General features: G+C 34.1%; 1 protein-coding gene across 1 annotated transcript; it reads left to right on the top strand.

The window, feature by feature from the left end:
- Positions 1 to 1,793: 1,793 nt before the first annotated feature.
- Positions 1,794 to 2,933, top strand: LOC108372963 (uncharacterized). Its single transcript, XM_017628793.1, has 2 exons — positions 1,794 to 2,621; positions 2,696 to 2,933. The coding sequence occupies exons 1-2, from the start codon at positions 1,794 to 1,796 to the stop codon at positions 2,909 to 2,911; spliced, it is 1,044 nt and encodes a 347-aa protein (XP_017484282.1). The 3' UTR covers positions 2,912 to 2,933.
- Positions 2,934 to 10,762: the final 7,829 nt, after the last annotated feature.

Below are 10,762 nucleotides of genomic sequence, written 5' to 3' on the forward strand. Positions count from 1 at the left end.
CGTAAGTTTCACTTCTCCAGTGTGGCCCAGGCGCACTCTCTCTTTTTTTTTGACCATCGTTAAAAAATTGTTCGTATTTAAAAATAATACTTTCATATAAAAATTTGGGACGCACGTATTTGAGTATACACTGGGGAGGAAAATGGTATAGTCAAATGAAATCTTGTTCAAAAGTAGTGTATTTGTAATGGAAATATACCAATTGCTTAAGCATGCAACGGGGGTAACAATTGTTTTAGCACATACACACATGCATCTGTACACCGTACATCCCAGCAGTATTTCTCAGCCAGAAAAGCGCAAATTTTTCTTATTGAATATTCAGTAGAAATGTAGTTCCAAAACCTGAATAGTCTCAGTCATTTTAGGTTTGCACTGTGAATAAAAAAATGGTAAACTTTAACAATGAAACAAATTTAGAAATAAAATTTTTTTTGTAAATTCTTTTAATTTGTGTAATGGTCCGTTTTTTTTTTTAACATCAAGCTCTGCAAGGAAGAAAATTTATTGATAAATAAAGTTGTAAATAGTCAAATTAGGAGAGAATATTACTCTCATTCGCCATGTATGAATTACACATGGCAACACTGATTTTGGTGCGGCAAATGTTAAAGCTGTTTTTGGCTTAGCTTTAGAAAATCTGCCGCACAACATTTTTTTCCATTTTTGTTGGCCTGTGCTATTCATAAAATCCTAAATTTAGATGGAAACATTTTGTAAGTAGTTATTTTTACTTAGGTGTTTACACCTTTATTATCAATAAATTTTGTTCGTTGATAGCTTGATGTTTTTCTAAACCAGCAGGCTTTTACACAAATCAAAAGAATTTACACAAAATCTTTAATTTTAATATTTTTCGCCTTTTAAAGTTTGCACTTTTTTCATTCACAATGCAAAATGAAAATGAAAATATCTTGCGAAAATGGCCTGATCTACAGAAACGGTATACAGGGCCGTAAACTACGACCCAAAATTTGGATTTACGTGTTTCGGCGATTTTTGTGTCATTTTAGCGTCCCTACAGTTTAATTAAAAAGGCCATTTCAAAACTTATTCGCCCTTGTGACCCAAAAAAATTTTTAAATGCACAGCATTTTTTCTCTCATTTAGTATCCATATTGTAATTCTACATTGCACTGCATTTGTAAAATAATTTTTTGAATTTCATAATCATAACTCTTAAATTTCAAAGCCCTTTTAATAAGAATTCCTATGTCAGAGGGGAAAACTAAAAACGCAGGTTTTTATATTTGGCCCCTAGTTTCATGAAAATATTGATTTTTTCGTGTATTTTGAAATTACATACATACATATTTGGTTTTTGTGGCAAGGTGTAATATTTCTAATGATCTCTGCTATAGCTTAAAATATGTCGCAAAGAAAGCACTGCCTAAAAACCTTATACAATGAAGAAATCTTGACAAAAGAAAATTTGAAATTAAAAAAAAAAAATTGCCAAAATTCCGTGTGATTAATTAACACACTACTATGGAGTAACTATATTGATAGGCTAGGCACATTTGCGCCAGGTTTCTGCGTTAACGGTATCATCAGCATTTTTCGAAAGCATATGTACCTAGTTTATGATAAAGTATTTGCAGCCAACAAATTAATAATCTCCGAAGATAGCAAAGCATTGAAATTGTTATGTAAACTAAAATTGCTGCTCGAATGTATTTTAGTAAGTTTTCAACATTCACTAAGTAAGCAAGCAAACTTCGACATTTATGAGTAGACCTCATTTAAATTTCCAACTTTGATTAATAAACATACCACAAAGGACTACAACAACAATGCCAAAACTTGAAACCATTTTCAATAAATGGCAATTGAATGCAATTCTATTTGCCATTGCCATCAGCGGTGTTGCTTTCGTGCACGGCAAGTTCTACCGGGAATGCATTGGCGCTGAAAAGAGTCAGAAGTTCGTCGCTAGTTTGGACAATTGTGCCAAATATATCTACTGCGATGGCAATAATTCGTTCGAAGGTGAGTGTCTTGATGATAACTATTTCAATGTGAATGTAGGCAAGTGCGATGAGCGTTCAGCGGTTGTCTGCAATGTTGGCGTGCAGGTGCAGTTGACGGTTGAAGGCAGCCAGAATAGCCAAGGAAGTCTAGGAAGTTCACACAGCGTGGGCGCACTCGATGGTGAGCGTGTAGATGACAAGAATGTTGCAACGATTTTCGACGCCAATGTCAATAGTAACAGTATTATGAATACCAACAATTTAATGAGCAACAATAACAACTGGCATACGCTTGTTGGTCTTTGGAGCAGTCAGCAGCAGCAGCAGCAGCAGCAGCAGCAGGAAAAACAGCAACAATTGCAATCGGCGATGCTAAGCGGTGGCGTTATTGGCAGTGAGCCTGTAACGGGCTTAGCATTAAATGGCATTGATATGGGCAACGCAGCCACCGCCGCTATTGCGGCCAATCAGGCGCCACAATGCCCGCTACGCTATGGCCTGAACAACGTTATCTATCTAGCCAATGCCGCGTCTTGTACATCGTACTACACCTGCTACAATGGCATTGCCATACCGATGATATGTCCGCGCGGCACCTACTTTAATGAGGAGACGTCACGTTGCGAGCGTCAGGAAAACGTTTACTGTTCGGTAAATTTTTTCGTCAATAAATCTGTGCGATTATTTGTAAAGGAAGTAAACATTTAAAATTTTTTCATTTACAGCTATATCGTCCCGTTCGTTTGATATGCAATCGCGGTGTCTACGATTATATACCTCATGCACGCAATTGTGGCTACTACTATTTCTGCTCCAATGGCTATTTGATGATCTTCCAATGTCCATTTCAGTATTTGTGGCACTATGAGCGACGCACGTGTGTACATAGTTCGCAGGCGAAATGCTTTTCTCGCGCCATTGCGGAGGCGATGCTTAGCTAGTGGAGTGGCGAAGCATTTGAAATTTTGTTGTGCTTGAATTCATTAAAATGACGAAAAACAAATACGTATTTAAATGGCATAGAAGAAATAAAATATGTATGCATATTCGCTTAAAATTTCCATACATAGGCACGGTATTAAGGTTGCACCGAACGAATGTTATCTGGTTCAAAAAGTTTACTTTTTTGGTGAACTGGTACTACCTACATAGTAGCTCATATCTAAATTACATGTTTTCGCAAGTAGTGAGATGAGTTATCGCAAAGGTATGAGTATGAATATGTAATAATACCTGTAGAATTAAGATTGCTTTTGTAAGACATACGTGTCAGTACATACGAGGGCAGTTTGAAAAATCAATGACTTTTTGACTTGCCGACTTTCAAAATTTTTAGCAAGCTGCGCCACTTAGTTTGTGTTTCCCAGCCATTGAAAGCAGATAACCTCGTAAATTTCAACGAAAATAGAAACAAAGTGAGTTCTGTTGACGAAACGTGGATAGACCATAACCCACCAGAGACCAAGAAATAATCAAAAAGTGCACCTAAGAAGGCCAAAGTGTTTTTGTCGGCCAATAACGTTATGGCCAGAGTTTTTTTTTTGGGATGCACGCGTTGCCATTCACATCGATTACTTTGAAAAGGGCAGAACGTTCGCTGACGAGTATTATTCAAAGCTTTTGAATGGATCCGATGTTGATATGAAGCAAAAACGACCACATTTGGACAAGAAAATAGTGCCAGGCAAGACAATGCATGGGAAAAAATAAAATTCAATTGGGCTACGAACTCCTACACCATCCACCATATTCACCTCGCCCCCAGCGAATATTTCCTGTTTTGAAACCCAAAGAAATGGCTGCGCGGTAAGAGATTTGGGTCGAATGAAGAGGTCATCACTTATTTTGAGCAACTTGAAACCCGTATTATTTGGAGGGAATCAAAAAATTGGAAAAATGCTGGAGCTATAAGGAGACTATGTTGAGAAAGAAAGCCTTTTAGCAGAAAAATAAAATTTATCAAAAAAGTCACTGACTTTTCAAATAGCCCTCGTACTTTATAGGAATATAAATTTTGCAACTTTCAAGATATCAAACGATTGACAATAGCAAAAACTACTTGAATTGCCAAACTGTAGTTTTGGTTTTTTATTAAAAATTTTAGTTACACAGCTCAGTTACTCTAGATTTAATTTAAATAACTGAACTTATCTTAACGTTTTGGCCAACCAATTATATGAAAATCTATGTTAGCTTTTAGAATATTTCTTCAACAGTTTTATTTTATTTTTGTCGAAATTAACACGAAGCTAAGAAGCTAATTGATGGATGTTGCAGAGCTCATGGTTGGCTTCTCTCTAGTCAAATGGTCTGAAGTCTCTTTACCGAGTAGTAGCAACCAGAGTAAAATAATTTTGTTTTTTTTCCCAACCTAGTTGACGAACTAGTCTGGAAAGCAGTTAGAAGGCTGGCCAATGCATTGGCTATCACTGCGGACTCGTAAGCTCTCACCGCATAACGTATTTTACACCACGCAGTCGACTTTTTTGAGAGAGAAATGAATATTGTTCCCGTTTGCTTCAACACGAGCAGATTCTACATTCTGACCCAGTGTCAGTTTTGGAGCCAAAGATTCTAAAATTTGTAATCAGAATAAGACATTTAGTGACGTTAAGTTTATCAGCGAACGCCCCTCGGCAAGAAATGGCCAACCTCCGAGTGTATTTATGCCATGAAAAATATCTTCTCATAAAAATACAATCGCTGTTCGAAGTCGGCGTAAAACTGTAGGTCCCTCCCGTTTGTGTGGCAACATCAAGGCGCCAACAGGCCACTTCAGTGAATCCAGCTTAGCGGTTTGGTAGCAGGAAACGTTCGAGACCACCGATTCACCGAAGAGGCCGGGCAGGCGACCGTTAAAGTCATGGCATAACCTGTTCTCAGAAGGCTGATTCTATTAATTTCATGTGTGCTTTTACAAAAATTTGTTTTGATCTATTATCAGTCAACTACATATGTATGTATGTATATGAAAATATTTTAATGAATTTCAATTATTCGAATTATTCCGGCAAGCAACGAGGAAATGCATTAAAATTATTAAAATACAAATATTGTTAACCAACTCGAGTGCCACCTACAGCAAAAGTCCCCAGGTTTACCATAAGAGCTCTCCTTCATTCCTGTCCACACTCGAATGCGTTTATTGGCGGTGCACGTATTCCTCAATGATTTAATGTTGTTCGGTTAATGCATTTTTAAACATCTGCACATTTAAATACAAAAAAATATATACATGCATATATATACAGACACAAGTAAATACATGCATAAGTATTTAATTGTGGGTGTGCATTAAGCATATGACTTTTTTCTAGAATTAAATATACAGTACCAGGTTGACCGAGCTTTGCCCGGAGTGCATAAACTTTTTAAAGTTTTCAAGATTTGGATGGCCTTAAAAGATATTTTGGAAAGTAAAAAAAAATAAAATTGGATTTCGATATATATTAAGTAAATTTCTTACTCCAAAATTTAGGCGACAACCCTATTTCCAAATACACTGGAATGAATTGTATATATCTTGAGAGTATATGTACTGTGTATACATAAAAAATGCGGATTGAAATTAACAAAATCCTTTTTTTACATAGAAGCGTGGCAACCCTGATGGAAAATATTTTCAGATCAAATTTCCCAACAATATCTTTCATATGATATTCATATTGCGATGTTTTGGATAAATTGAATAGAATTGAAAATAAGTTCCAATCTTAAACTATTATCCCAAGGGATAACATTTCATATATAGGGAAAGCAGTGTCTAAGAACCTTCTCTAGGTACGCATGAATAGTAATATTTTGCCTTCTATTCTTAATAAAAAATGAAATAAATATGTGATTCAAAATAGATGGCAACCCTATTAAAAATATTTTTGAATTAGGGATCTTTAAAATACCTTCCATTTGGCACCCATATTATGCTATTTTAATTAATTTGTGACTAATATCGAACAGGTGGCAACCTTATACGGAATGCAAAACATTATCTATGGATATATATACATATATATTCAAGAATGGCTCGTTTAATGTAATAAGATATGTATGAGGAGAGGAAGAGGAATGATGAAAATTTAACAAAAATTTCCTACAAAGAACATACAGACGTACATATGAAAAATTCTATGTTAACCAAATTATGACTGCAATAAAAAATTGGTAAATAATTTTTTACCTTTTTGAGATAGAATACGTTTTATGCTTCGGTATGGATGCCTTGCTAATGTAGAGCTGCCAAACGTCCTGGTTTTCCAGGATTTGTCTTGGTTTAGACAAATTGTCCTGGTGTCCTGGTCCACACTTAAATTTGTTCTGGGTTTTTAATGAGGGTCAATTCAGACTCTCCTCCAAGTATATAAAGTATAACTTTACACTTTTATATGGGAAAACTTGCATAAAATCGAAAACTTGGAATCTCCCTAAAAATTCTGAATTTAAAGTTTGTTGCGAAAACCTGCTGAATTTTTTATAATTTTTGTACAAAGTTTGAAATGCCTATTTGTGTACATATATGGTGTTTATTAAACTGTGAATTAGACTGTTATATAAAATCATTAAAAATTAATCAATGAATAGGCGAAACTGGTCAAAATGTCTCACGGCCATTATTTCGCATACAGGTACACACACTATGTGTAAAAATGTCAGAATAGCATAGTGGACACATTTCCCGTCCGTAATAGGAATACTGTGTAATTTTGTGAATTTATGTACATATATAGTATGTCTAAGGAATCCTCCATAAAAGTGATTTACGGTAATAATTTAACTAATTAATAATTATTATTTAACTTCACTGTATTTTAAAAGTATTACTTCTAAAAATATATTGTTCTTAAAAGGCCTTAAAAGAAATTTAATTTTGTGGCACTTTCGCCTTCTTTTCGGTACTATTCGGCACTGTTCTTAATCGAATATAGTCTATCTCTTCAAAAGAAAAAAGGAAATTTCCATAAAATTCTTTTCCTGCTTTTAATATTGGAACCAAAGCCACTGTACTTATAGGGAATATATTGACACCATATTCAGATGTATCTTCGTTTTTGATTTGGATGATAGCTGTCCTGGTAGATGGGTTCAGGATTATGGCAGCCCTGTGCTAAGTGCCATTTACACCATGTCTAGTTAACGCTAACTGGAGGCATGGTGCAATAAAATGAGGTGTTATCAACAACATAACCTCACTTTTTTGCAGTCTTATACAGGGTATCATTTTAATATACTACTCCTTTTTTAGTACTGTTTTCAATTCTCGTGCCTTTTTGCGTAAAAACTGTTAAAAATTGTACAAAATTTTCTCACTTTCTGATAAAAGATTTAATTCGTTAAGATAAAGCGTAAACAACTATTTGTATATTCAGCAAGGCGATGATTGCCATCTTCCTACAATCAGTTTCTGCTGCTGCTTTTAAGTTTTTTTTTTTATTGTATACTACTTAAGTATCGTTTTAACGCATAATTCATTTCTTGATTATAAAACAAAGCATTAGTAAATATGTGAGTAACGGTTGAAAAATCATTTGGTAAAAATCTATATCCGGCCTTTTTTGCGGTTGAATGGGGTGCATTATTCTAAGCAAAATTAATAATAAGGGAACAAGTTTACAGAAAGTTAAGGAAATTACATAATTTAAATGTGTATCACAATATGTGTGTCCTACGAAAAAGGTTTAACAAGGTTTTGGTTTTAAAATATGACAGGGCTGCCACCAGCTTGGCTTGAAAGAGTCGAGTGTAATTAAAGTATGCAAAAGTTATGCATATGAAATATTATGTGGTAAAAAATTCTTAGTCTGAACACTTAGAATAATAAAGAGGGTTGCCACCGGCTTAAAAAGTTAAGCTCTAATTATTTAGGACCGGTTTTTCAATGTCTGGTTAACACAAATCGGAAATAGAAGCTGCGGTTGAATAAGACGACTGTTTTATCGATCACATGTTATATGCATGATGTCAAAATCATCAAAATAATGGGGCGGTAGTGATAACCAGCCATTTAACAACTGGTCCTTAATAAGTTAAAGGAATTATTAAAAGATGGTTATCAAATGAAATCGTTTTAAAAATGCTTTATTTCTGAGCTCTATTTAGGCGGGTCGCCGCATATTGAAATAAGTATCACAATATCAGATGCAATATTTTTACTATATTTATTTCAATAAAAATTGTTTAAATATTTTTTTTCCGCTAAAGTTTCTTTTTGAAAAAGTCATATGCCTAATGTAAATATACATACATGCATTCATATACATAACAACTTAATATGACCGCTTAATGCTTTCACCGCGAACAATGACATGTCGACAAATACATTTAAGGCAAATAAATGCCTTTTTATGTGTAGTATATATGTTCAGGCATACATATGTATGTGCACGTGTATATCTACTCATTAAAATGATGTGAAAATCATAATTCTTAATTAGGTGGCTGATGAGCTGTTGCCGTTGGTGCGTTGTATGTACATACATATATTTATACATTTGTAAATATCCATACAGCAGGTAAAAAATTGCATACACCACGCAGCATTAAGTGAGCTGAAAGGGAGTGGGAAAACGTTGGTTTAACCACATTCGCATTGTATGCGGAAGTTGTATGTGGCATGCCACATCTGTTCGCCACCCCCACCGCTCACCGACTCATTGAGAAGAAAAGCCAGAAGCTGTCAGCAGGGATATACATACATATGTATATACATAAGTGTTTGCACGCCCACCAGGAACAATTTGTAAAATTTGAAGCTTGATTGCATAATTTTTTTTTTTAAATTAAGACTTGAGAGCGCCATAATAGCGCTGCACTTTTCGACCAGCTGTATACCAATACAGGGTGCTCAACGACCTTGAAATGCGCTACTGGATCGCTGTGAAATTGGCAAAAATATTGGTGAATTTTATGTGAATTTGAAATCTTCTAAAACTATGTTCACATATCTATATTATCTCAATCAAAGCTCGTTTTTTAATCACCCCGTTTACACAGGCAAATCTCAGATTATTAGCCGTCAAATTTGTTGTGCTTGTTATTTTCACATCTCCAGGAAAAGTTATGTTTCCTCTCTGTGCCACCGTGATCACGTTTTTCTGCTATATTAAGCAATATAAATATATTTTAACTTAACATTTTATTAAAAAATACCTTTAAAACCTTCTTTTCCTTGCTAGTGTCCATTTCTGTTTACTTTTACATTTGCCATTTCTCCTCTTCTTCGCAAAAACAATCGATAAAACTAGGATGGACACCGAAAAGTTATCGGTTAAATCTGAGATTATTTTATAATTACAGATTAACAAGGGGGGAATTTTATATGGCTAATCTCTTTTTCTAATTACAGATTAGGAAGTTAAGCTCGAAAATGAGGATAATCTACTTATATGTGAACTTAGTATTAGGTTGCTTAACCAATTGTTTGATTAAAATATGTACCCGCTACTTCTAGAATAAAATATGAGCATCATGAGCATCCTCGAAATTTATACGTAGAAACGTAAAATTTGGTATCAACACCTCTTTGGGCAAGAGAAAAAATTTTGGAAGGTGCCCCAAACCCTATCTCGGAAATTTATTTTTTTGACCACTCTAATGTATATGCATTTATAAGTACATCAAACCCATGTATGCCGTAGTCACCGTGCATCAGTATTGCACATTGTTTATCGCTTTGCAATTATGTTGGCAGTAATTTCTCTCATTTGCAAAAATGTTGGCCTATTTGCTGAAGTACCTGGTTTTAAAATATAAAAAAAATATATCCCTGTATGTATGTGTGTGTGTGCACGTATATACATATGTACATTAGGCATATAACTTTTATGGAATTTTCATATGTGGTACTGAAAAAGCACATCCCTAGCTTAGAGTGAAAAGTGCCTAAGTCCATTTTTTATGAAAACTTACATTTTAATACGGGAGGCAAGGAAAATAAAAAAAACATCGTCTTAAAAAATATTGAATTAATTATTTTATTTTTGCTCGTTTCTATGCAAATTTGGTAAGTCCAAAGAAAGACCAAAACTTCCGAAGGCGTTTTTGAAACGAATTCTGAAATAGGGCGTCCTTCAACCTAATTCTGAAATAGGACGTTTTTGAAAAGCTTTTTTGAGATAGGGCGTTTTCGAACTGGCTGCCGAGATATGTAGATCTAGGGTTGCCAACATTTTCTAAGATACTTATAGTACTTTCTTCAAAAAATCTGAAAAAATATAGTACACTTCAAATAAATATAGTATTTTATTTAAAATACAAATTAAAAAAAGTTATGAAAAAGTAGTAAGTAATATAAATCAAAATGAAATTTTTTGCTGGAATAGAGAGTAGAAATGAAATAATATTAAGCAAATTTGCTAATTCATTATCAGGATTTCGACCTTTTTATTTAAAGGATTATTTAATTTAGTATTGTAATTTCAGTGTAAAGTTCAACCATTTCCATAAAATTTTTTTTTTCTTGAAAATTACTGAAATATATTTATAACTAAAGAAATATAGTATTTTTGCATACTATAATTTTTTCCAACGGTATATAGTACGTTGAACAACAAAATAGTACAATACCATATATTATAGTACAGTTGGCAAGCCTAGGCCGATCTTCCACTCAGCAGTCGATATGTATGTATGCATTTTTTTCAGTGCTCATCCTCCTCTCATAACTATATTTAATTTAAAATAAAGTCATAGTCCTAATGTACACATGTATGTTTGTATATACATATGCATGTATGTGTATATACAATAGTGTTTTTTAAACGTGTGCTCATTTAAGCCGCTGTTTACATTCATATACA

The sequence above is a fragment of the Rhagoletis zephyria genome, unplaced genomic scaffold (assembly GCF_001687245.7).
Source record: "Rhagoletis zephyria isolate East Lansing unplaced genomic scaffold, Rhagoletis_zephyria_1.1 Rzeph_scaffold_06209, whole genome shotgun sequence".
Classification (NCBI taxonomy): domain Eukaryota; kingdom Metazoa; phylum Arthropoda; class Insecta; order Diptera; family Tephritidae; genus Rhagoletis; species Rhagoletis zephyria.

Bases quoted from the DNA above. Each gene is read 5' to 3' on its own strand.
- LOC108372963 (XM_017628793.1), top strand. From the start codon at position 1,794: ATGCCAAAACTTGAAACCATTTTCAATAAATGGCAATTGAATGCAATT. The intron at 2,622-2,695 runs GTAAATTTTTTC...TTTCATTTACAG, and splicing joins AGGAAAACGTTTACTGTTCG to CTATATCGTCCCGTTCGTTT.